This window comes from Oncorhynchus tshawytscha, linkage group LG06, assembly GCF_018296145.1.
Source record: "Oncorhynchus tshawytscha isolate Ot180627B linkage group LG06, Otsh_v2.0, whole genome shotgun sequence".
In the NCBI taxonomy this organism is placed as follows: domain Eukaryota; kingdom Metazoa; phylum Chordata; class Actinopteri; order Salmoniformes; family Salmonidae; genus Oncorhynchus; species Oncorhynchus tshawytscha.
In genome coordinates, this window is record NC_056434.1 from 16,690,954 (window position 1) to 16,717,386 (window position 26,433).

The 26,433-nt window shown below is 43.6% G+C and overlaps 2 protein-coding genes across 2 annotated transcripts in view; both read right to left on the reverse strand.

Moving 5' to 3' along the window:
• Positions 1 to 1,025: 1,025 nt before the first annotated feature.
• Positions 1,026 to 5,865, reverse strand: LOC112252133 (gamma-interferon-inducible lysosomal thiol reductase). The gene is made up of 7 exons (XM_024423106.2): positions 4,057 to 5,865; positions 3,237 to 3,425; positions 2,975 to 3,046; positions 2,768 to 2,860; positions 2,103 to 2,255; positions 1,673 to 1,741; positions 1,026 to 1,552 (listed from the first exon to the last, which is right to left on the reverse strand). The coding sequence occupies exons 1-7, from the start codon at positions 4,234 to 4,236 to the stop codon at positions 1,493 to 1,495; spliced, it is 816 nt and encodes a 271-aa protein (XP_024278874.1). The 5' UTR covers positions 4,237 to 5,865; the 3' UTR covers positions 1,026 to 1,492.
• The window catches only part of LOC112252131 (phosphatidylinositol 3-kinase regulatory subunit gamma), a 28,798-nt gene continuing 7,099 nt past the window's right edge, over positions 4,735 to 26,433 (reverse strand). Inside the window, exons 3-16 of the mRNA XM_024423104.2 lie at positions 22,375 to 22,467; positions 16,630 to 16,704; positions 15,287 to 15,427; positions 14,800 to 14,989; positions 13,134 to 13,219; positions 12,741 to 12,846; positions 12,484 to 12,582; positions 12,125 to 12,305; positions 10,748 to 10,873; positions 10,507 to 10,649; positions 10,201 to 10,377; positions 10,039 to 10,110; positions 9,755 to 9,928; positions 4,735 to 9,279 (exon numbers count right to left, since the gene is read on the reverse strand). Of these exons, the coding sequence (XP_024278872.1) occupies positions 9,087 to 9,279; positions 9,755 to 9,928; positions 10,039 to 10,110; positions 10,201 to 10,377; positions 10,507 to 10,649; positions 10,748 to 10,873; positions 12,125 to 12,305; positions 12,484 to 12,582; positions 12,741 to 12,846; positions 13,134 to 13,219; positions 14,800 to 14,989; positions 15,287 to 15,427; positions 16,630 to 16,704; positions 22,375 to 22,467 (1,856 nt within the window). The 3' untranslated portion in view covers positions 4,735 to 9,086. The remainder of the gene's footprint in view (positions 9,280 to 9,754; positions 9,929 to 10,038; positions 10,111 to 10,200; positions 10,378 to 10,506; positions 10,650 to 10,747; positions 10,874 to 12,124; positions 12,306 to 12,483; positions 12,583 to 12,740; positions 12,847 to 13,133; positions 13,220 to 14,799; positions 14,990 to 15,286; positions 15,428 to 16,629; positions 16,705 to 22,374; positions 22,468 to 26,433) is intronic.

Genomic DNA, 26,433 nt, shown 5'->3' on the forward strand with positions numbered 1-26,433 from the left:
ATTATCCTTAAATGGAGGACAGTGAAATCTGAAAATAACAACAAAATTCAACAACAGCTCCAGCATGGTAAACTTGCCTGGGAACTAACACTAAAGTATTTCCCGCTTACTCTTTTCCTGGTAAGGCAGGGGGAAAAGTACAAAAGTATTCATAAATAACTAACATTCTATTCACTCATGTTTGGTAATAACAGCTCAAATAAGAACCTTAAATTGTGACTGGAGGAGCTGAGCTGTATCGTGGGTAAAACGTACATAAATCAGTGTCATTCAGTATTAAATGTGTTGTCTGAGAAGTTAGAATGGTGACTCTTGGTCCCTTTATTGCTTTGCTGAAACTGACATGGTATACCATTACGGTTATTGTTCTGTGTGTCTTTTTTATCCGCAATGTTGGACAGTAGTATATTTTGTCTGTCAAAATGTAAGTACGGTAAGAGATATTAATTTTTCTGGAGCCAAAAATATTTGACAAATTTGCTTAATTTAATAATTTAAAAGTAATTTTTAAAAACATTTCTGGGGTTCAGTGAAAATGCCAATAAATTATGGAAACCTGTATTTGTGAATCTGATTAAATCTATCGCTGTTCGGAAGTAATTAAACTGTGTTGGATTGATGCCTCGTTCGTGCTTGTCGGAACTAGGAAACTCTAATTTCCGACTTGCTAACTGGTTGAACTCTGCACGTATATAACTACAACCAGTAAGTAAGCTAGTCACATTTCTGTGTTTAGTCCCGACTAGCACGTGAACGCGGCATCAATCCCTGCCTAATCTTTGAATAATGACAATGTTAGAGGGTCAAACATCATACCCCGAAAACATGCCAACATCCTGTTATTGGTAATGGTGAGAATGTCTTGGGTGTATGATCTTTGACCCACTAACTTTCTCAATCATGACTCATTCAGGAGGATCCATACTCATTGTAGCATCCAAATATTTAGGAGTGTTTCCATCGGGCAAAAAATAATCAAATGCATCCAACAAGTTTGTAATGTGTGCTAGGAATATGGGACCAAATAAACTGACTACTTTATTTACAATAATCTTTTGGGGTGTCAATTTTGACCCCTACCTTTGAGGGAAAAGTATTACTACAAAATCTCTTTCTGAGCAATTGTATTAGTATAAAATAATTTCCCAATTTCTTTGAGCATACAGTATTGCTCATTATTGCTCATCTTTATCAAGGATGTTTAATTTCAGACCCCACAGTTATATGCACTCTTAGGCTGGAAAGAGAATTCTGTTCATACAAAATGGAACCGTAACTTGTTAGCATTGGATTAAATGGTCAATACATATGGAGTTATTTGACACAGTATCACACAGAATAAAACAAGTATTACAATACATTTCAGCAACACGAGTAAAGAAATGAGCGACTTATGATTTATGTTGGACTTGCATTGTCTTTCAAAAGAATGAGAGAAACTGGTACTTATATATTTTGAAAACATGAATGGCATGCAGAATGACTGTTGGTTTCAGCACAGACTCCTGTCTAGTTTCTTCTGTGCTCCGGTGCAGGCAGGGGGCTTTCCTCCCTGTGGACAAAAATTGGTGATCATTACATTTTAGCTCAGCCGATGACACCATGTTGAACACAGTTTAATACTCAATTACATTTAAAGTGATCAAACAAGGACCAGTCACACACAACTCACCTTATACATCTTGCAGACCAAGTTAAAAAGTGATGACATTGCTTTGTCCTGAAAGTCACCTGTGTATTCCTGCAAAGACGCAAAAAGGAGGAATTGGAGAGTCATGCACAGGCTTGACCTTGGCACATAGTTTGATTCCATGACCTGCTATACACAGTGTATGTGTTCAAAAAGCAGCACTTAGTAACACTATGGTTAATAATCTGTAGATGCCTCAAATTCAACTCTGGACAGTTCCATTGCCCCCACCCATTGTTCCCCTCTAATTAGGGACTGATTTAGACCTGGGACACCAGGTGTGTGCAATTAATTATCAGATCAGAAAACCAGCAGGTTCCAGCCCTCGTAGAGTAAGAGTTGAATAACCCTGCTGTAGTATAGCCATGTTATCTACATCGTGCTCCTAGTTTCAGTCCCAGCAGTGTCCTACCTTATTAATTGTCACCCAGGGGACGTGTGTTTTGGCTGGACTGAGAGCATTGGTCTTCAGGGCGTTCTCATGCATAAGTTTGAAGCCGAGCTCTCCCTTAACACAGGTTGTGACACTGTCCCACGTCATGGAGGGGACGTGTAGCTGTAAGCACTAGGGGAGAACAGAATGCATGTAAGAACCAATAACCCAGAGCCCTTAATGTGTAAACAGAAAAGGTGAACAAATCCATTTGTTTCATTTTTTTTGTTACTTTTACCCCAATTTGTTTGTATCCAATTGGTAGTTACAGTCTTGTCTCATCGCTGCAACTCCCATACAGACTCGGGAGAGGAAAAGGTCGAGAGCCATGCGTCCTCCGAAACACAACCCAACCTTGACACAATGCCCATTTAACCCGGAAGCCAGCCGCACCAACGTATCGGGGGAAACACTGTGCGACCATGTCTGGCCCACCACAGGAGTTGCTAGTGCGCGATGGGACAAGGACATCCCTGCCGGCCAAACCCTCCCCTAACCCGAATGACGCTGGACCAATTGTGCGCCGCCCCATGGGTCTCCCGGTCGCGGCCGGCTGCGCCACTCGGGAGGCCCTCACAAATGCATTTTGAATTAAAAAGAATGCAAGTGGTTTAACATTAAGTTAAAAACAGTACAATGCTCACAGGTTGGGCGGCGGCGAGAACATTTGCTGCAGATTCCATGCAGTCAATGACAGGGAAGGCAGAGTACAGACCCACTGAATGTAGAATACATGCCTATAGGGAAAGTATGAAATACAAAAACTATATTTCAGGAACAGATTACCTATTTTTAGTGATTCAAGTTATAAGCAGAACTTCAGACATTTCTCATTTTATTGGCAAGCGCACCTCAATCATGTTGCTATGACACTCTGGTTCCCCATGTTCACAGGTGAAGGGAGAATTCCCTGAGGGAAGCTCCTGTGAAAGAACAGGAAAAAGGCTGCAGCATGAACACAAAACAAGCTCTCATTTATTCAACAGTTATAGACTGTGGATGGATCTATCAATCAAAGGCCTGTACTGAGGTACAGCCTGAACTTGTCCAATAACCCCCCCCCCAAAAAAACTGAACATGACTCAGTACTCTCCATCTTGAGAAGAGGCCTACCTGCGCATTGCCGTAGGGCACCAGTTTTACCTCCATGATATCATGGAGCATGGCCCAGGTAGGGAAGAGCTGCTGGGTGAGGAAGACCCTGCAGCCTGGACACAGGCTCTCATAGTACAGGGTCACCTCAACTCTGGGTACTGCTGAATTGGGCCTGGTGGCATTGAGCTCCAGACACTGCTTCTGAACCTAGACAGGAATCATGTTCAGAGAAAGCTGGGCTGGAACTCGTTCAATTTGACAAATTATTTACATTCTGTTCATATTGAGATATGCCTGGAATTCACACAAGTAAATGTAGGAACCATGCCACTTGCAAACCCTAGTTTTTCAGAAAAATATGCGAATTGGGCTGCCTGTCTAAACACAGCTCATTAAGGATTGGTGTCAGTCACATGCCCTCAGGAAATCTAGGACCTCTGGTACTCAATTTCAAAAGCATGACTCATTTAACCATGGACAAGGGACTCTTTGAACAGTAATTTAAAACTGAACAGATAATCCTGATAAACATGGGATACTCACATATACATATTGACCTTGTTATATAACATGGAATAGCATAATGTCTTAATGCTTGGTGAGATTAGCCATTGGAAAGTTTATTTGTTAAAAAATAAAAAAGACAGGTTATTTAATCATTCAACTGAATAACTTCTGTAGTAGGCTGCATGCGACACATTCAAAAGTACCAGGGTATAATCAAGAAAAAAAAGGTACATGAAAATAGATCTTATGAAAGTCTTAAAAACAGAACCTAGCAACTGGCATTATGTCCGAGTGCAGTTATTTGAACTTGATAACGATACTCCAAACTTACCCCACATTCTATTGCAATTTCCAAACTCCTACACCACTGAGACGGGGGGTATTCACAGCCCGGTTTGGGTTTTGACTTTCCATGGGATTTCTTGAAAGTAGAGCAGAAAAAAAGAAGGACTAACACCGATGCAAACTTCATGTTGCTTACAGGTACTGAAGCCAGAGCCTTCCTTAACATTTCCCTCAGACAACACTGTGACCAATTTGAAGAGTGAGTGGGTTGGAGCTCCTTCCACCAATGACTACAACAATCATCCTTAGCTGTGTCGATGAGATGGATTCTTGTGACCAAACTCTCTCATTGGACATCCCACAACAGCCATATCATCGTTTCAGACACTTCTTATACAGGGACAAATTGGTAGGCAAAACAGGAATAAGAACTAACTTCAAACTTAGGCCAGAGTAGAATCATTCTTGATTGACTGAATTAACATTAATAGATCATTAATAATGTATATAGTCACAACATTAGAGAAATAGCAGTACATAACAGTCCATCACGTGTCTTAACTACATAGAAAATTGCCAAGGCTACAGTGAGGAAAACCATAGATTGTATGACCATGTTGTGACAGTAGATGTCACAATTCTCCTAACATTTACACTCAATTGGCTTCTGAGCAAGGGATTGCTTTTGTCAAAATAATTTTGGGAAAAATGTCAGGCATTTTGACAACTTAAAAATTAACAATTTTATTAAAGTTTATCATTAGTACCATACAAAACTACCAGTCTGACAAATACATACTATGGAGTGCAGCCAATATTTTCATTAGGTAATGCAATAATTGTACAGAATTTTGTCAATTTAAAAGTGCATTTTGCTGTTCATTAGCAATGTTTTGTGGGGGATTTCTACATTTCAAATTACTGAACTCCAGCCAAGTATTATACACATTCTATGTGTATCAAATAGCAGTATCTAACAGACTTTTCAGCACAGTTTCACAAATACAAAAGCTAAAAACCAAGCAGTCTTCAACTATTGAAAGTCAACATATAACAAATACTACGAGTTTCATTCTCGATAACAAAATCTAAAAAAGTTCACTGCTTCCACACAGGCAGCCTATTGTTGATATATTTGCCATTAATCGTTTTTTGGGACCAATCACATCAGATATTTTCACAGAGCTGATCTGATTGGTCAAAAGACCAATTAGTGAAAGAAATAATTGGGCTGCCTGTGTAAACAGCCTTTTCACAGTCTTTTCAATCTATTTGGTTATTTAGAGAAATTAAATCTCTAAATAAGCATGAAATATAAATGTAAAGAATATCACCAAAAGTATTCACACTAGCTTATTCAATTAAATCTGCTCAGGTTATGATGAACAAATAACAAAACACAAACAGGTTTCATAAAAGCCACTTTCAAACAGACCATTAAGAGCCACCAATGATGCCATCCTTGTCTTAAAATGAGATGTCCACTATGCGGAGTGTTTCTGACCTATCATAGCCAGTTATTGTAAATTAATGAACCTGTTCAAGTCAAATTATAATAAAAACTCCTGAAACATGAGCTCCCTATTCATGTCTTTGTAGTGCATTTACAGTAGCAGATTTTAACATTGGCACAGCGACATCCCTACTCAAGCCTCAAATTTGTACCCACTCACAGGCTTTCTCAAAAGCTGAGGAAATGTGTCGTTTTACGTTGCACCGTCATAGCGGTCTGAGACAGAAATCAAGCACAGCTTTTGTTGACCTCCAATATAATTTATTTTATTTGAATTAACTAGGCAAGTCAGTTAAGAAAAAAATTCTTATTTACAGTGACTGCCTACCCCGGCCAAACCCTGACCCGGACGACGCTGGGCCAATTGTGCGCCACCCTATGGGACTCCCAATCACGGCCGGTTGTGATACAGCCTGGAATCGAACCAGGGTCTGTAGTGACGCCTCTGGCACGGAGATGCAGTGCCTTAGACCGCTGAGCCACTCGGGAGCCCAAGTCCACAGAAAAGGCCAGGGGAAACAATGTCACTGAGAACAGACTGTCTAGACCTAGCTACAGATTGTATGCCAGAGAATGTGATATAACCAAAGAATGTTGGTGTCCATTACTGGGCGTTAGAGGAAGACCCCATACAAACCGCCACCATAGATTTTTTCAACTAACCTGTTATTGGCAATACTTTTTTCACAGAATCGAGAATAACGAAAGTATCTGAAAGATGTCAGTTTCCAGTTACAGGTGGTTCTACAAAAAACAGCAAAATCTCAAAAATATTACATCCAAGTATTGTACGGCATGAGGAGGTATCTGGACATCTTAGCTGCCGCAGATCTAGCATTCCCAGCATTATTGCAGGAACTAGTAGATTCTACTTCTACGGCCACACATAAGTAGGTGACAAACAAAGGTCTAAGCACACCACGAGGCATATCTCACTTAAACATTGATATCTTTCTGAATTTATGGTTTTTGTGGAACCAACTGCAACTGGAAACAGACTAAGATACTTTTTTAAACGAATCGAGAATGAAGAAAGTAATCCCCAAGAACAGGTTAGTTGAAAAATCTATGGCGGCGGTTTGTGTGGTTCTTTTCTGTAACACTCAGTAATGGACACCAACACTCTTTGGTTATATCACATTGTCTGGTGTACAATCTTTAGCTAGTCTTAACCTGGCTGTGGTCATGTCAGTGGAGGGCATACGTAGTCTTATACTGCATGCAGAGCCACCGTGTGCAATTTGAAAACAAACCAGAAACATATTTTTTACTCTCTTTTTTTATACAGCACTCTCTCTTGCCAAAACAAATCAACTAGATAGTCCCAGTTTTCAAAGACCCGTTGACCTGAAGGACAGTCGAACTGAGCAGGACTCTGGCTGAAAGCTATGTTCAGTAAATAGTCCAGACTATTATTGTCATCGCTCTCCAAGGAGACACTTCTCACCTAACCAAAAGACAAACATAAGAACAGGTTAACCAGATTAACATCAACATTGTTGTCAGCTATAAAAGGTTGATTTACACCAATCCCAACATGAACGGCAATCTAACCACTCCTAAAAGTGAGCAATAAAATGCACCAACGTCTGATTAATACATGACAAGTGTAAAGGTTATCACTCATTCAGTGATTTGTCTTGAATCAAAATCAATGTTGATGAGGCATCGTGAAGTTGTATGTCTAACTCGCTGCATAGTACTAATCAGTTTGTCAAAGTAGTGTTTCAAGTCTACCTAGAATATCTGGTGTATATGTTAGCATTACAGTACAACTTGTTTCCTGGGAAAGAAGCTCATTCACAAAGTGTGGCAGATAAAGTCTGATTAAGTATATTGTGGAATTAGGCTACTATTACCTTAATGAGAGACTGCATACTGCATACCCAATGCGATGCATACTGCATACCCAATGCGATGCATACTGCATACCCAATGCGATGCATACTGCATACCCAATGCGATGCATACTGCATACCCAATGCGATGCATACTGCATATCCAATGCGATGCATACTGCATATCCAATGCGATGCATACTGCATATCCAATGCGATGCATACTGCATATCCAATGCGATGCATACTGCATATCCAATGCGATGCATACGCATACCCAATGTCAAAATGTAGTGAAAAGACCATGCTTCTTATATCTGGTACACAACCCCCATAATATCTACCATCTATCCACAACTATAAAATATGAACGGAAATCCATTTCCACCATGCACAAATCCAACACCGCCATCATACACAAAGTAATGCAGGGGTGGGCAACTTCAGTCCTCAAGACTGTCTGTTGGCTTTCATTAATTCCTTTAAGTCAGCAACTGATTGAGACCTGGGAAACCAAATGTGTGCACTGAGCCCTGACCCTAACCTGGGAAACCAGATGTGTGCACTGAGCCCTGACCCTAACCTGGGCAACCAGATGTGTGCACTGAGCCCTGACCCTAACCTGGGAAACCAGATGTGTGCACTGAGCCCTGACCCTAACCTGGGAAACCAGATGTGTGCACTCTGAGCAGTCAGTGGCAGTAGTCCCAGGTAAAAGTCTGAGGGAGTTACCCATCCCTGCTCCAAGGCAATCAATAGCCAGGTCTATTTCAGATTTCTAGTTTCATACACAGTGCTGTACAAAACACTTGGCATCTGATTGGGGCAAGGCATCCACACTGACTCTGATCAACAGAGAGAGAATGGAAGACCGAGGATTAGAAGAGAAGGCACTTTCACCACCAAGTGTTCCACCATCAAGGACTGCAACTCCAGTTCACATTACATGCCACTGTCTGTCACAGCAATCAGTGTCCTCAAGCTACACCAGGGGCCATGCCAGCATCTAATATCATCAACCTCAAACTATTTTAAACAGTCTTACATAGATTGCAACAAAAAAAAGCTTTCAGAAAAAGACAAATTAATCTTTTTGATTAACACATTGGTACTGAATTTAGTCTTCTAGACATGTTCTGCTTTATGTGACAGGGCACATAGCAATGAGTCCACAGAAAGGAGAATGCTTTCTTTGTATGCGTCCCATAGCACTGTGGGAGAAAATGTGTATTAATATGAACTTGCAACAAAACACTACAAGTTAAGCCTTTTACCACATCTCCCAATCATCTAGCCATGTCAGCAACGCTTGATGAAAACAGAAAGTCTGTTAGGTATTTTTGTTCTCCATGTCCAACCCTTACGCCTCTTTAACTGTTGAAAAAAGTTACTACCCCCCCAAAATGGCACCCTTAACAAGTCGATTTAAAAAATAATTCCCTCCATTGAAAGGGAAAATAGAATCTACAGCAGTTACTTTAAAATAGTCAACATATTTTTATCCTAAAACTGTGTAGTGTTGTAAAGATTAAACAAAAATATAACATTTACAGGGTCTCTTCAAAGTCAAAACCCAGTCAGTCATTATATCTGCCACTTCCACTCCTATCAAACCCAACGCTCAGAAAGTTGTTTGCTTTTTTGTTGGGAAAAGTGAGGGTGTGTGGTCTCAGTACTGTGTGTGTTTTTGCTCTGTGCCGGGCCGTGCCCGGGTGACGGTGCGTCTCATCTGGGTTGCTGCTGGGTTAGGACAGGAATTGCCAGAGTTACATTCAGCGAGTCGTTGTGCTGGACCAGGGAAGTGTGTCTGTAGTGGAGAATCAGCTCTCTCAGGGAGCTGTACAGGTTGTAAGGCTCGGCGAAACCGTAGCCCGTGGAGGTCTTGAATATCACACAGTGCTTGACGTCCCCGTCCACGCTGCACGTACAGACGTGAAGTCAACAACAGAACAGTTGGTTAGACACCACGCCCAAACACAGCAGTCAAAGTGATATTTCAGCACAAAATCAAAGTTTGTCAGATGTTTTCAGACCTCATAAAGACACCATCAATTTTGAAGATCCTGCTATATGCCTCAATGCCAAATGTTCCTCAGTCCAATAGGTTTGGATGAGCTGACTCAGTCGTGTTACAGCTTAACGGCCCTTTGCGGATAAGATTGGCCAACCAAGTTTTCAGATGGTCCCCACATTTCCCATGCGTTTGAGATTTTCAGGCATCATCTCGGCAGGTGAGTCCGGAAAACATCTGACAAACCTGGCTAAACCCCACCCAACAGTCTAGTCGTATTTCCAACCCAAATCATTATGTGACCGCAGATCAGGTTAATGGGACTCACACTACAGAGCAGGTTAATGGGACTCACACTACAGAACAGGTTAATGGGACTCACACTACAGAGCAGGCATAGGAGCCCTTCTGGGACTGGCTGTCTCGGATCAGGAAGGTGCCGTCACCCCTGCCCCTTAGCAGCTCTTCGGCCTGGCCTCGCTTGATGTCGCCCACGTACCAGGTGCGCTCGTCATGGTGTGGCAGGTCATCCATCTCATCCACCAGAGAATATAGGCTGGGAGGGAGAAGAGGGGATGAAACTAGGGTCAATATGATACACGATAAGACATGATTAAACATGGTGATACATCACAACTATCAGACGGCCACATTGGTTTAACTCACTCTTCCACGTCGTTCTTGATCCCAAGCCACTCGTTAATCTTCTTCTGTCTGGTGCCCTTCTGATTGAGCCACCTGGGGCGTTAACACAAGCTAACTGTTAGTTCCCATGTTCCTAAACATTTCAGTTTCGCATTGTAAAGTGTGTGTGTGTGTATAACCTACACCAGGTACTGGTCTCTGATCTTCCTCAGCTGCATGAGGTCTGGTTTCAGACTGTTCATCTTCTTGTCGATCTCTCGGTTGTCCGTCGCCTGCTCCTTCAGGTCCTGCTCCAGCTTCCGTTTGCTGTCATGGATCTCAGTCACACGAGACTTCAGCTTATCTGAATTACTTTGGATTCTGTAAGGTGGAGCGACAAGATTGGGAGGTCCCCCACTTCATAGTCATGATCACTACAGGCTTCAGTCAGAGGGCTAGTTCAAACCCTGTATCACAACATGAAAATCCTACAACAGGCAATGTAGATACCTCTCAATCTCTTGGCTGTTGCCCTCCCTGTGGAACTTGTCAATGTACTCTTTGCTGTAGCGCTCTTGGGTCTCGCACTGCTCCTCAAAGATATTGATGGTCTCGGTGAAGGCCTCGATGGCCGTGTGCTTCATCTGTAACTCCTGGAGTACAGGGAAAACAGACGAAGTTTTGCTCATTTCAAGTGCTATGGAACCCATTCCCAAATGTGACAGTGAAAATGGATGTGTTGAATATGTACCTGAGAGGTGCGAGTGTACTCTTCATACAAGACGTCATATTCCCGGCTCTTCTCCTGGTACTGTTCATGGTACACCTTCAGTTGCTCTCCTACTGCTTCCACATTGTCCTCTTTCACCACCTGGTCCTGGAAATAACAAAGACCATTAACTAACCAAATCAAACTATTTGTCACATGCGCCAGATACAAGAAGTGTAGACCTTACCGTGAAATGCTTACTGACAAGCCCTTAACCAACAGTGCAGTTCAAGAAGAGTTGAGAAAATATTTACCAAATAAAGTAAACAATAATAAAAATTAACACAATAACGAGGCCATATTCAGGGGGTACCGAGTCAGTGTGTGTGGGTACAGGTTAGAGGTAATTTGTACATGTACGTAGGGGTGAAGTGACTATGCATAGATAATGAACAGCGTGTAGCAGCAGTGTACAAAACCAATGGAGGGGGTCAATGTAATAGTCCGGTGGCCATGTGATTAATTGTTCAGCAGTCTTATGGCTTGGGGTAGGAGCTGTTAAGGAGCCTCTTGGTCCTAGACTTGGTGCTCCTGTACCGCTTGCCGTGCGGTAGCAGAGAGAACAGTCTATGACTTGGGTGACTGGAGTCTTTGACAATTTTATGGGCTTTCCTCTGACACCGCCTATTATATAGGTCCTGGATGGCAGGAAGCTTGGGCCCAGTGATGTACTGGGCCGTACGCACTACCCTCTGTAGTGCCTTACGGTCAGATGCCGAGCAGTTGCCATACCATGCGGTGATGCAACCGGTCAGGATGCTCTCGATGGTGCAGCTGCCAAACTTTTTGAGATCTGGAGACCCATGCCAAATCTTTTCAGTCTCCTGAGGGGGAAAAGGTTTTGTTGTGCCCTCTTCACAACTGTCTTGGTGTGTTTGGACCATGATAGATCGATGGTGATGTGGACACCAAGGAACTTGAAACTCTCGACCTGCTCCACTACAGCCCTGTTGATGTTAATGGGGGCCTGTTCGGCCTGTAGTCCACAATCAGCTCCTTTGTTTTGCTCACATTGAGGGAGAGGTTGTTGTGATACAACCACAGCAAGATGTTGAGCTATAGAACACTCAATGTGGGCTCAATGTATTTCAAAGAGAGGGGCAGCAAGCAAACTCTCCTCACTTAAACATAATTGTTTGATAACATTTCAGACAAGCTATTGCAGTCCTCTTGGGGATGCCATGGGTTTGGGATTTTCCTTAACACATGTGCCATAAGAAATGTAAGGCCTTCCAGAAAGAATAAGGGTGCTGTTTGAAGGCTGCATTCCTTTTCTCATATCATCTATTTAAAAACCAAGTAACCCCATTGACATAAGGCCCAGAAATCAAACCAACATTAACAGAATCATTCTACTACCTGCTGATATTTGGAGATGGGATACAGTAGCCGTGAGTCCAGCTTGGGGTTGTACTGGGCCAGCGACTCCTGGTGATAATGCAGGATGAGCTCCACCACAGAGGAAAACGTCAGCGGCTCAGAGAAGCCGTACCTGCCGCCTCGGTGGAAGATCTTGATCAGCTTGTTGTTTCCTCCTTTTCTAGAAAAGTCCAGAGCAGTTGAGCAATGTTACAGAGCTTCTGTGAAAGTCTCTGGAAGCTATCCAAAGTGGTGAAACATCATTGCATTTGAAACAAGTGACTAGGGAGTACTTGAAGATTATTTTAAGAGAGACAAACTAGTCTCTTTTAGACAGACTAAATTATCAATACCCTTACCTGAGAGTCAATGTGTATTCTCCTTGCACCTTGCTTGAGGCGTCTCGGACCAAGAAAGTCCCATCCGGCATGTCTCTCATCTTCTCATTCACCTCCTCTCTGGAAAAAATATCATGATTACGTCACTAAAGCTGGGAGAGTAAGATGAGTGACAAGTGACAATAATTTCTTCTTGAAACAGAAGATTGTGGTCTCAACTGTAACTAACAAGTGTGGACATTAACACTGGATTCATTATATAGCCAGATAAATTGTACCTGGAAATGTCTCCCCAGTACCACTCTGCATCGGCCATCTTGCTGCCGTCTCCATTGATCACAGAGGATGCCATGGCTTTGGTTTTGGAAGGTTTGGGAGGTAGGGCTGTCAAAGGGACCAATAGGTGGTGGTGTCACAACACAGTGGGACATCCATTCAAAATGGACCCAAGAGATAGAGGTGTTTTTTAGTGAGAGTGATATATTGTTGTGAGCTTGTGTATATAGCCTCATTATTGTGTTACTTTTTTAAAAAACTTTAGATTATTTAGTAAATATTTTCTTAACTCTATTATTTGAACTGCATTGTTTGCTAAGGGGCTTGTAAGTAAGTATTTCACCTGTTGTATTCGGCGCATGTGACAAATAAAATTTGATTTGATTTGTGTTTACCTGGTGGCATTTCTTCCAGCTCCCAGGCCCTCACCACCAGCAGTCTCTCCAGCACCTGGGCAGAAACCTGACAATCTTCTTCTGACCTGGACAAAAATCAATACACTCCTACGTCAGTCATTCAGAGTACGGTGGAAAGAGTGGTTCAACGGGATGAGGGGAGTCATATTTTACAACAGTACAGGAGGGAGAGGTCAGTAACGTGGGACATTGGTTGGAGAGGTGTTGAGGGGACGTACTGTATATTTTGCTGACTTCAGAGAAGTGTCCTTCCAGGAAAACAGATGTGTTATGGCTTCTATCTCAAGCTGGCTCAACCTGCAGACCATTTCTACAGCCAGACACTTTGTAGACTGACAACCGCATGCACTCAAGAGGATGCTGGTCATGTTGATGCATTTCTTCCTATCTCTCTCTGTTGGCTGGCCAGTATCTCTCTCTCCCCCTCTCTGTTGGCTGGCCAGTATCCCTCTCTCCCTCGCTCTGTTGGCTGGCCAGTATTTCTCTCTCCCTCGCTCTGTTGGCTGGCCAGTATTTCTCTCTCCCTCGCTCTGTTGGCTGGCCAGTATTTCTCTCTCCCTCGCTCTGTTGGCTGGCCAGTATTTCTCTCTCCTTCGCTCTGTTGGCTGGCCAGTATTTCTCTCTCCCTCGCTCTGTTGGCTGGCCAGTATTTCTCTCTCCCTCGCTCTGTTGGCTGGCCAGTATTTCTCTCTCCCTCGCTCTGTTGGCTGGCCAGTATTTCTCTCTCCTCGCTCTGTTGGCTGGCCAGTATTTCTCTCTCCCTCGCTCTGTTGGCTGGCCAGTATCTCTTTCCCTCTCTCTGTTGGCTGGCCAGTATCTCTCTCTCCCTCTCTCTGTTGGCTGGCCAGTATCTCTCTCTCCCCCTCTGTGTCTATTGGCTGGCCAGTTTTTTTCTCCCTCTCTCTGTTGGCTGGCCAGTATCTCTCGCTCCCTCTCTCTGCGTCTATTGGTTGGCCAGTATTTCTCTCTCCCTCTCTCCCGTGTCTATTGGCTGGCCAGTATTTCTCTCTCCCTCGTCTATTGGCTGGCCAGTATCTCTCGCTCCCTCTCTCTGCGTCTATTGGCTGGCCAGTATTTCTCTCTCCCTCTCTCCCGTGTCTATTGTTAGTTAGATTACTTGTTGGTTATTACTGCATTGTCGGAACTAGAAGCACAAGCATTTCGCTACACTCGCATTAACATCTGCTAACCATGTGTATGTGACAAATAAAATTTGATTTGATTTGATTTATTGGCTGGCCAGTATTTCTCTATCCCTCTAGCTGTTGGCTGGCCAGTATCTCTCTCTTGTGTCTATTGGCTGGCCAGTATCTCTCTCTCCCTCGTCTATTGGCTGGCCAGTATTTCTCTATCCCTCTAGCTGTTGGCTGGCCAGTATCTCTCTCTTGTGTCTATTGGCTGGCCAGTATCTCTCTCTTGTGTCTATTGGCTGGCCAGTATTTCTCTCTTGTGTCTATTGGCTGGCCAGTATTTCTCTCGTGTCTATTGACTGGCCAGTATTTCTCTCTCGTGTCTATTGGCTGGCCAGTATTTCTCTCTCTGTGTCTATTGGCTGGCCAGTATTTCGCTCTCCCTTTCCCTCTGTGTCTATTGGCTGGACAACCCCCCATACCGACAAAGGTATTTCTTTAAATGTGAGACTGACCCAGCGGGGAGCAGCAGAGGGCTGAAGAGGAGTGCGAGGGTGTGAGGGTCCAGGCCATTGTGGGGCGAGCTCTGGCCCACTCGGTCCAAGTGTCTGAGCAGGTACTGCAGGGTGAGCAGGCCTGGCAGGGGCACGGCTGGGGGCTCCAGTGCCTTCAGCAAACGCTTGCCTGTCTCCTCGACAGACAGCTCTGGGTAATAAGAACCAGCACGGAGACTGAGTGACAACCTTAGTGCCTTGGGTTTGAGACACAATGGTAAACCGACAACATTATTTTCTATCTAATGCCAAATTCACATTTTGCTTTGTATTTCTAAGCCGATTCCAAAATATACACAATTCTTTCAACAGTCACCTGATAGTGTGCTTCAATGATAGCTGTTTTTTTTGTTTTTGTTTTTGTTAGTAGAATATGCTCCTGGAATCACTTGCATCAGTTCTTAATGAGATACATGAAGAAGCATGTTAGTGCTAAAGATGCCGTTACCTGCTTCCTCTTGCAGGGCAATCTTCAGGCTGGGATAGACACACTCTGGGATGATGGGGAAGGGCAAGTCCTGCAGGAATCCCATCAGGGCCTCTGAGAGCGCCTGGACGTCGTACTGGCCCATCTCAGGCTCCGAGAGCTCTGTAAAAAGAACACTTTAGGTCGCTAATTCAGACACGGCAGAGTCTGTTTGTGTACATCGCTGGTTCTCCTGTTCTGTGGTAAGGTGTCCCAAGAGTTGTGCTTTGTGGCCAGAGTTTCTGGTGCAGCTAAGTGTGCTGTCTGGGAGACAGTGTCCAGACTAGTCCTATGACAGTGTCTGAGAGCCTAAAATAACAAGCTCCTCCTCTTTCACCGATGCGACAGGCAGGCCAGACTGGCTGGGTGCTGCTTACTGCTCTGTCACGCCTCAGCTAGCAAACAGCTGTCTTAAAAGGCCTGCCTGGTCCGGTCCAGCTCTCCATCTGAGCAGATAGACAGTGGGGAGAGTGTCTGGCATGTGTGAGTGTGTGTGAGCATGGGGAGAATCTGGGTCGGTCTGTCTGTGGCATGTGAAAGGTGTGTTTGTGGGGGGTGGGGGTGTGCATCTCAGAACATGCTGTTCACACTTGATCTAGCCTACATCGTCCTGTCTGCTCAAATCTTTGGGAGACAGTACTCAAACTCATTGTGGTATGGATGTTGCTAAGCAAGTCCCAGGTCACTTGATTCCTTGGAACACCCAAGTGTTTACTTTCTCCAGTCGAAACAAACAGTGCCATGTATATAGATAAGCACAGAATAACAAGCGGAACAAACTCGTAGAGCCAATTATATTGCAATTAATGCAAAATCGGTCACGGAGTGAAAATAACACTCCCGAGGCTGTCCTCACTCTTCAGTACAGCGGGGCTCACAGAGAAGTGAAATAATGAAGTGCAATATATGCAAGATCGTTTATTTTGTGTGGGGGGGGCACAGCATCCATCCGTCTCTTTGATCCGTTTGAACAGACTGGCCTATTTCTCTACACAAACAAAGGCTGTGTTAATGGCCCACTGTTGAAATAGAGCAAAGACAAACAGAGCATGTAGTGTATCCTACAGGAACCACGAGGGCAGCATGGTCATCACCCCTCTGAGTTATTTTCCTAACTGAACTCAATAGGCAGGGCTATAGAATGAACAGCACCACAATCATTGTCACAGGGTTCGGAGTAAATTACTTTTTATCCTACAGGAATGGATGACTATCCGACGATGGCAACAGACTCTATCAACTTGTACAGCTCAGCAAGAGTTGAATGTAAGAACAATAAATTCATGCACAAGCATAATGTGCAAGAGAGAAAAAGAGGGTCTTACCAAACTTCAGGCTCTGTCTATGACCGCCAGCAGCCAAGGAGCCAGACTTCCTGTACAGCGTCTCGCACTCCAAACCTGCAAGAGTTTGACACACACACAGTTAGCGCACCCTTCTGAAATAGTATTTTCTCTCCTGGAATGCCTCTATTAGTGGATCAATTAGTTACACGTATAAACATCCAAAATACAGCTCCCAGAGCTGAAAATACATGACTGAGACGCTAACTGAAACGTTTCAACACTAACCTGGCCTTCCACATGCTACCTGGAGGCCCAGGAGACACTTTCAGGAGTGCTAAGTCTGAAAGGTCAAAGATCAGACAGAGAGAGGAGAGGGCCTTTTCTCAATTCGATTTGCTCAACTCCTGCGTCCTCTCAGGGAACGTGGACGAAACATGTGGTTGTATGAAAAGCAAATTACGTTTACAGGGGTGGATCCCAAAATCAATATGTAAAGAGATAAAAACAAGGACGGACTTTTGCCCAAGTGAGGAAAGGCAGAGGAGAGTTCCTATCAAAGCCAGGGTGTCTCCTCTAGCAGCAGATCCAACTTTTAAATGACACTGTTTGTAGACCATGGGGATCTATCTATCTTCCGGCGCCGACAGAGATGGCCGCCTCGCTTCGCGTTCCTAGGAAACTATGCAGTTTTTTGTTTTTTTACGTGTTATTTCTTACATTAGTACCCCAGGTCATCTTAGGTTTCATTACATACAGTCGAGAAGAACTACTGAACATAAGAGCAGTGTCAACTCACCATCAGTACGACCAAGAATATGAATTTCGCGAAGCGGATCCTGTGTTCTGCCTTTCACCCAGGACAACGGAATGGATCCCAGCCGGCGACCCAAAAAAACGACTTCGTAAAAGGGGGAAACGGAGCGGTCTTCTGGTCAGACTCCGGAGACGGGCACATCGTGCACCACTCCCTAGCATTCTTCTCGCCAATGTCCAGTCTCTTGACAACAAGGTTGATGAAATCCGAGCAAGGGTAGCATTCCAGAGGGACATCAGAGACTGTAACGTTCTTTGCTTCACGGAAACATGGCTCACTGGAGAGACGCTATCGGAGTCGGTGCAGCCAGCTGGTTTCTCCACTCATCGCGCAGACAGAAACAAACATCTTTCTGGTAAGAAGAGGGGCGGGGGCGTATGCTTCATGGTTAACGTGACGTGGTGTGATCATACCAACATACAGGTACTCAAGTCCTTCTGTTCACCGGATTTAGAATTCCTCACAATCAAATGTCGACCGCATTATCTACCAAGGGAATTCTCTTCGATTATAATCACAGCCGTGTATATTCCCCCCCAAACAGACACATCGATGGCTCTGAACGAACTTTATTTAACTCTCTGCAAACTGGAATCCATTTATCCGGAGGCTGCATTCATTGTAGCTGGGGATTTTAACAAGGCTAATCTGAAAACAAGACTCCCTAAATTTTATCAGCATATCGATTGCGCAACCAGGGCTGGAAAAACCTTGGATCACTGCTATTCTAACTTCCGCGACGCATATAAGGCCCTGTCCCGCCCTCCTTTCGGAAAAGCTGACCACGACTCCATTTTGTTGATCCCTGCCTACAGACAGAAACTAAAACAAGAAGCTCCCGCGCTGAGGTCTGTTCAACGCTGGTCCGACCAATCTGATTCCACACTCCAAGACTGCTTCCATCACGTGGACTGGGATATGTTTCGTATTGCGTCAGACAACAACATTGACGAATACGCGGATTCGGTGTGCGAGTTCATTAGAACGTGCGTTGAAGATGTCGTTCCCATAGCAACGATTAAAACATTCCCAAACCAGAAACCGTGGTTTGATGGCAGCATTCGCGTAAAACTGAAAGCCCGAACCACTGCTTTTAATCAGGGCAAGGTGACCGGAAACATGACCGAATACAAACAGTGTAACTATTCCCTCCGCAAGGCAATCAAACAAGCTAAGCATCAGTATAGAGACAAAGTAGAATCTCAATTCAACGGCTCAGACACAAGAGGTATGTGGCAGGGTCTACAGTCAATCACTGATTACAAAAAGAAAACTAGCCCTGTCACGGACCAGGATGTCTTGCTCCCAGGCAGACTAAATAACTTTTTTGCCCGCTTTGAGGACAATACAGTGCCACTGACACGGCCCGCAACTAAAACATGCGGACTCTCCTTCACTGCAGCCGACGTGAGGAAAACATTTAAACGTGTCAACCCTCGCAAGGCTGCAGGCCAGACGGCATCCCCAGCCGCGCCCTCAGAGCATGCGCAGACCAGCTGGGTAGTGTGTTTACGGACATATTCAATCAATCCCTATCCCAGTCTGTTGTTCCCACATGCTTCAAGAGGGCCACCATTGTTCCTGTTCCCAAGAAAGCTAAGGTAACTGAGCTAAACGACTACTGCCCCGTAGCACTCACTTCCGTCATCATGAAGTGCTTTGAGAGACTAGTCAAGGACCATATCACCTCCACCCTACCTGACACCCTAGACCCACTCCAATATGCTTACCGCCCAAATAGGTCCACAGACGATGCAATCTCAACCACACTGCACACTGCCCTAACCCATCTGGACAAGAGGAATACCTATGTGAGAATGCTGTTCATCGACTACAGCTCGGCATTTAACACCATAGTGCCCTCCAAGCTCGTCATCAAGCTCGAGACCCTGGGTCTCGACCCCGCCCTGTGCAACTGGGTACTGGACTTCCTGACGGGCCACCCCCAGGTGGTGAGGATAGGCAACAACATTTCCACACCGCTGATCCTCAACACTGGGGCCCCACAAGGGTGCGTTCTGAGCCCTCTCCTGTACTCCCTGTTCACCCACGACTGCGTGGCCACGCACGCCTCCAACTCAATCATCAAGTTTGCGGACGACACAACAGTGGTAGGCTTGATTACCAACAACGACGAGACGGCCTACAGGGAGGAGGTGAGGGCCCTCGGAGTGTGGTGTCAGGAAAATAACCTCACACTCAACGTCAACAAAACTAAGGAGATGATTGTGGACTTCAGGAAACAGCAGAGGGAACACCCCCCTATCCACATCGATGGAACAGTAGTGGAGAGGGTAGTAAGTTTTAAGTTCCTCGGCGTACACATCACAGACAAACTGAATTGGTCCACCCACACAGACAGCATCGTGAAGAAGGCGCAGCAGCGCCCCTTCAACCTCAGGAGACTGAAGAAATTCGGCTTGTCACCAAAAGCACTCACAAACTTCTACAGATGCACAATCGAGAGCATCCTGGCGGGCTGTATCACCGCCTGGTACGGCAACTGCTCCGCACACAAACGTAAGGCTCTCCAGAGGGTAGTGAGGTCTCACAACGCATCACCGGGGGCAAACTACCTGCCCCCCAGGACACCTACACCACCCGATGTCACAGGAAGGCCATAAAGATCATCAAGGACAACAACCACCCGAGCCACTGCCTGTTCACCCCGCTATCATCCAGAAGGCGAGGTCAGTACAGGTGCATCAAAGCTGGGACCGAGAGACTGAAAAACAGCTTCTATCTCAAGGCCATCAGACTGTTAAACAGCCACCACTAACATTGAGTGGCTGCTGCCAACACACTGACTCAACTCCAGCCACTTTAATAATGGGAATTGATGGGAAATGATGTAAAATGTATCACTAGCCACTTTAAACAATGCTACCTAATATAATGTTTACATACCCTACATTATTCATCTCATATGTATATGTATATACTGTACTCTATATCATCTACTGCATCTTTATGTAATACATGTATCACTAGCCACTTTAACTATGCCACTTTGTTTACATACTCATCTCATATGTATATACTGCACTCAATACCATCTACTGTATCTTGCCTATGCCGCTCTGTACCATCACTCATTCATATATCTTTATGTACATATTCTTTATCCCCTTACACTTGTGTCTATAAGGTAGTAGTTTTGGAATTGTTAGCTAGATTACTTGTTGGTTAGTACTGCATTGTTGGAACTAGAAGCACAAGCATTTAGCTACACTCGCATTAACATCTGCTAACCATGTGTATGTGACAAATAAAATTTGATTTTTTAAGTGGACCATGATCAAAGCTAAATACATGTATGTATACAGTGCCTTCGCAAAGTATTCAGACCCCTTGACTTTTTCCACATTTTGTTACATTACAGCCTTATAACACAATAGATTTTTTTTAAATCCTCAGCAATCTACACAATTATGACACAATGACAAAGCGAAAAAACAGTTTATTTTTTAATTTTTTAAATGTTGCTAATTTATTAAATATAAAAAACAGAAATACCTTATTTACATAAGTATTCAGACCCTTTGCTATGAGATTCAAGATTGAACTCAGGTGCATCCTGTTTCCATTAATCCTCCTTGAGCTGTTTCTAAAACTTAATTGGAGTCCACCTGTGAAAAATGCAATTGATTGGACATGATTTGGAAAGGCACACACCTGTCTATATAAAAGGTCCCATAGCTGACGATGCATGTCAGAGCAAAAATAAAGAAAGCCATGAGGTCAAAGGTATTGTCCATAGAGCTCCGAGACAACAATGTGTCGAGGCACAGATCTGGGGATGGGTACCGAAAAATGTCTGCAGCTTTGAAGGTCCCCAAGAACACAGTGGCCTCCATCATTCTTAAATGGACGAAGTTTAGAACGACCTAGACTCTTCCTAGAGCTGGCCGCCCGGCCAAAATGAGCAATCGGAGGAGAAGGGCCTTGGTCAGGGAGGTGACCAAGAACCTGATGGTCACTCTGACAGAGCTGTAAAGTTCCTCTGTGGAGATGACAGAACCTTCCAGAAGGACAACCATCTCTCAATCAGGCCTTTATGGTAGCGTGGCCAGACGGAATTCACTCCTCAGTAAAAGGCACATGACAGCCCGCTTGGAGTTTGCCAAAAGGCACCTAAAGATTCTCTGGTCTGATGAAACCAAGATTGAACTCTTTGGCCTGAATGCCAAGCGTCACGTCTGGAGGAAACCTGGCACCATCCCTACGGTGAAGCATGGTGGTGGCAGCATCATGCTGCGTCGATGTTTTTCTGAGTCAGGGACTGGCAGACTAGTCAGGATCAAGGCAAAGATGAACGGAGAAATGTACAGAAAGATCCTTGATGAAAACCTGCTCCAGAGCGCTCAGGACCTCAGACTGGGGTAAAGGTTCACCTTCCACAGGACAACGACCCTAAGCACACAGCCAATACAAAGCAGGAGTGGCTTCGGGACAAGTCTCTGAATGTTCTTGGGTGGGCCAGCCAGAGCCCAGACTTGAACCGATCTAACAGATGCTGTAATCGCTGCCAAAGGTGCTTCAACATAGTACTGAGTAAAGGGTCTGAATACTTATATAAATGTAATATTTCAGTTTTAAAAAATATATAAATTAGCAAACATTTCCAAAAACCTGCATTTGCTATGTCATTATGGGGTATTGTGTGTAGATGGTTGAAGGAAAAAAAAACAATTTAATCAATTTTAGAATAAGGCTGTAACATAACAAAATGTGGAAAAAGTCAAGGGGTCTGAATTCCTTTTGAAGGCACTGTACAGTACATGTCATGCATAAAATATATTCTACCAAAGCATTAGTTTACATGCAAGTATGGATAACTGATACATTAATGTCACATCGAAAGTACTATGTGGCATTTTTCCAGGTCAATGCTGCTGCTTCTCTTGTCAAATGACTTGTACTAAACACATCAGATTCAAATGTGTTCCGATATCAAACAGCCATCTTACCTTTGTTCTCTATGGCCTCTATCAACTTTACCAAAGTGGGGAGGGCATTTTCTGGGGGTGGAAAAGGCTGGACAAACTCTTGAGCTGAAGTCCCTGGAAGACAAATAGGATAGGATACCCATTAGGCCTTGATCTTGTTTAAAATAATTATTACAGCAAATCTGTAGCAATCAAAGACACCAAACAAAGCTCAATCAAAATTACAACAGCCCCTTAAATAACTTTTAATCTTTTCACAACAAACCCTGTTTAATTTTCTTTCAGGAATTTCACTCTCCCCTCCACTCCATTGCAAGGCCATGTTTCACCACAGCCCTTTGCGTGAGGAGGGTTTTTCAAGTGTCTCAGTGTAACACAATGAAGGATTTTAATTTAAAAAAAAACCTGAACAGGCATAACCTCCTGTGGCAGCGCGCCAGAGCCTCATTTTCAGACCCACTGTATAAGCTTGGCACCCGTAAGCCTAAACCATGTCTGATCATTTTGGAGTTCACAGAAAGTACCATGTCAGCACATTCCCCCTCTCTGCTGCACGTTAAACATGGAAAATTGCTGCCCAGCTCGCGATTTCCCTCCTGTATACTCTCCGCCCCACCCCCCTGCTTCTCTGCAGCCTTCACTCTTCCGAGGGTCACCTTTTTTTTATTTTTTATTTGACCTTTATTTAACTAGGCAAGATCAGTTAAGAACAAATTCTTATTTTCAATGACGGCCTAGGAACAGTGGGTTAACTGCCTGTTCAGGGGCAGAACGACAGATTTGTACCTTGTCAGCTCGGGGGTTTGAACTTGCAACCTTCCGGTTACTAGTCCAATGCTCTAACCACTAGGCTACCCTGCCGTCCCAAATGCTCTTGAACCTAGCTGCTGTACAGTGGCTGAGTATTGCATGTTTGCTAAGTCGCAACTGTACAATACAAAAACAAAATAAATATACAATAAAAAAACATATTTGCCTGTACTACAAACAGTACATTAGACTACATACAGTAAGGTTATGTTGAAAATACTATCGACATATGAAATGGCTTTCAAGAACTGTGTGTGTGTGTGTGTGTGTGTAAATTTCAGGAATTAGTAGTGAGCTGAGGACTCATAAGCCACATAATAATATAAATCCTCCACAGAACAATATCAAAGACAGAGGACTCAAACAAAAACACAGCTCAAGAAGTTGTAGGCCTACCCTACCGACTGCATTGACCATCTGAAAATATGCCTATTGTCCACTGCACAAAATACTGCCATAATTAAACCCAACATTTGCATGCGAGAGGGCAGATTGGACCTAAGCTTATTAAACGCATTGTCGGAAGAAAACAATAGCCCTAGACATAAAAACGTGTTTTTGTACAGAAAATGTTTTCTTCAGTAGTGACTATGACTAGGGCTGTTGCGGTGACTGTATTACCGCCACACCGGCGGTCACATGAAGGCATTCAAATTGCACATGACCATTTAGTCACAGTAATTAGGCTTCTCCAAGCTCTGATGCTGCAGATGGTCATTAGAGGCCTACCAAACTTGCAAACTGCCTGGTACTCAGCACTCTATTGTCCCTCTAACCACTCTGACATCAATGCAAACACTTCATGAGCCCATGAGCTCATGTTGCGAAACATTTCTATAGGCTATGCAATTGTGTTAGAAAACAGGGTGATGGCCTCTATTAAAAAGAGGATCCCATCAGCCTTCTATAGGTTAGGCCTACTATATTTATTTCTCAACTTTCCTAATAATTTAGCACATTGCTTCTCTTTACAACAGGAGTATAGCCTACCTGGCTGGCATGAAAATGAACCACGGGGAAAAGCAGTTCTCCATTCGCTATTTAAGTGCATAGATGACATGTATTTTTTCCACGAAGCAGTGCGAAGCAGTAGGCCTATGTCTACACCACCTTGAAAATGTCTGTTTTTATATTTAGTTGCCTCAGTCTTAAATGCTTTGTTGTAGAGTTCCTGAGATGTTGAGCAATCAAAAAACAATCACATTTCAGCAATTGAACTCTCAAAGTCTCTGCTAGCCTCACAGTGGCCATTCTAAGCAGTTTTCTTCTACTCCAGCTGCTTAGTTGGATGGAAGAATTGTGGAGAAAATTAAGAAACCTGGACACCAGGCTTTGGGCTGTGTCACTCCCTGTGTTCCTGTACACCACTGCCTGCTCAACCCAATTCGTAGAACGGTCCGTTGTCACTCCCTGTCCCAAGGCTGGGTATCTTTACTAGTCCATTGGCTGCACTTAATGGTATGTGTCTCCTGCAGACAGACTAAATATAACTAACATAGGTCCCGCCAGTAAAATAAGCCTTTAACATTCCCCAATTAAAAGAATGAGAATGTAGAGCATGTCTGGAAACTAAATTATACTGCATGGGTGAGTCTTTTTCTCCAAGGACGAAGGTAGTTCGCCTGGGCTTTAAAAAAGCGGTCTAAATTGCATGTCAAGTTCATATTGCACTCAATCCACCTACAATATCACAAACTATCCTTAGTTGGATGACAGGGGTTTTGCCTAAAGCCAAATTTAAAATACCTGAAGTACGTATGCAATGCAGGAATACAATTAGGCCTGTCCTGAGTAGATAGGCCTAAGTTGCAAAAATACACAGGACTGTACAGCCCAAAATGTATAACTCGATGCAACTATGCAGGGAAGCCATTTTGCGTAACTAATTGTGTTGTGTACATATGTTAGGTATAAATTAGATTGAACTCCCAATCAAATTGTGTCAAAAACATTTTTCATCTTTCATTTCAGAGCAAATTGTCAGTAATGACTACATAGAAGGAAAAACTACTCTACAACCCATGGCATTTTAGAGACATAGAAAGAAAAAAAGAAAGCAAGATGCAAGAGTAGCAGGGCTGCAGCAAAGAGAGGGGACATGGGGAAACCTGTCCAAGGCTAACAGGTTGGAATTGCTTGGGCAGCTGTGGGTACCATTTCCATTTCTCCTAGCAGGCCTGTGGCCTGGAGAGGAACTGAGCTGACCTGCCCCCCTACAGAGAATGAATAGAAGGCAAATATTGAAGCAGTGTCACGTGACTCCAGAGGAATGTGCTGCTTCAGCAGAAAGCTCCCCTACCTGCTCCCTTTCCAGACTGACCTGGTGCTTTTCCAAGCTCCCAAAGCAAGCAACACAATTTTCTGCCTCCAGAAGGGGAGCAACAGGCAGAAAACTGAAGTACAATGGGAAATGGAAGGTGGGCTGATACTATGCGAAGACAATAATTATGGGTAAATAACAAAATACAAATAAAAGATAAGCGGACATCACAGATTTAAAAAAAATGTAAAGATTAAAATCATCTAGAATGTTGAAAAAGTAGACAGGGTTTGTTGCTCTTCTAATCCTACGTACTGTATTCTTGTATGCAGAAGTTAATCATTAAACCTTTTGTCATAACACTATTTTCAGAACACTTCTGTTGAATGAATCTATGACCTTGCTTGGGGTGTTCATATTTAAACACGACCCCCAATGTGGGGAGTCTGTGGTGTATACAGTGCCTTCAGAAATTATTCACACCCCTTGACTTTTTCCACATTTTGGTGTGTTACAGCCTGAATTAAACATGTATTCAATGTAGATTTTTTTTTGTCACTGGCCTACACACAAATACCCCATAATGTCAATGTGGATTTTTTTTTTTACAAATTAAGAAGAAATGACAAGCTGAAATGGCTTGAGTCAATAATTATTCAACCCCTTTTATGGAAAACCTAAATAAGTTCAGGAGTAAAATGTGCTTAATTAACAAGTCATGTAAATTGCATTGACTCGCTCCGTGTGCAATAATAGAGTTTAATAACATATATAGATTTTTTTTTAATGGCAATTTAATCTCATCTCCATACCCCACACATATAGATAATTGTAAGGTCTCTTAGTCAAGCAGTGAATTTCAAACACAGATTCAATCACAAAGACCAGGGAGGTTTTCCAATGCCTCGCAAAGAAGGGCACCTATTGGTAGATGTGGGGGGAGCTGACATTTGAGCATGGTGAAGTTATTAATTACACTTTGGATGGTGTATCAATATAGTCAGTCACGA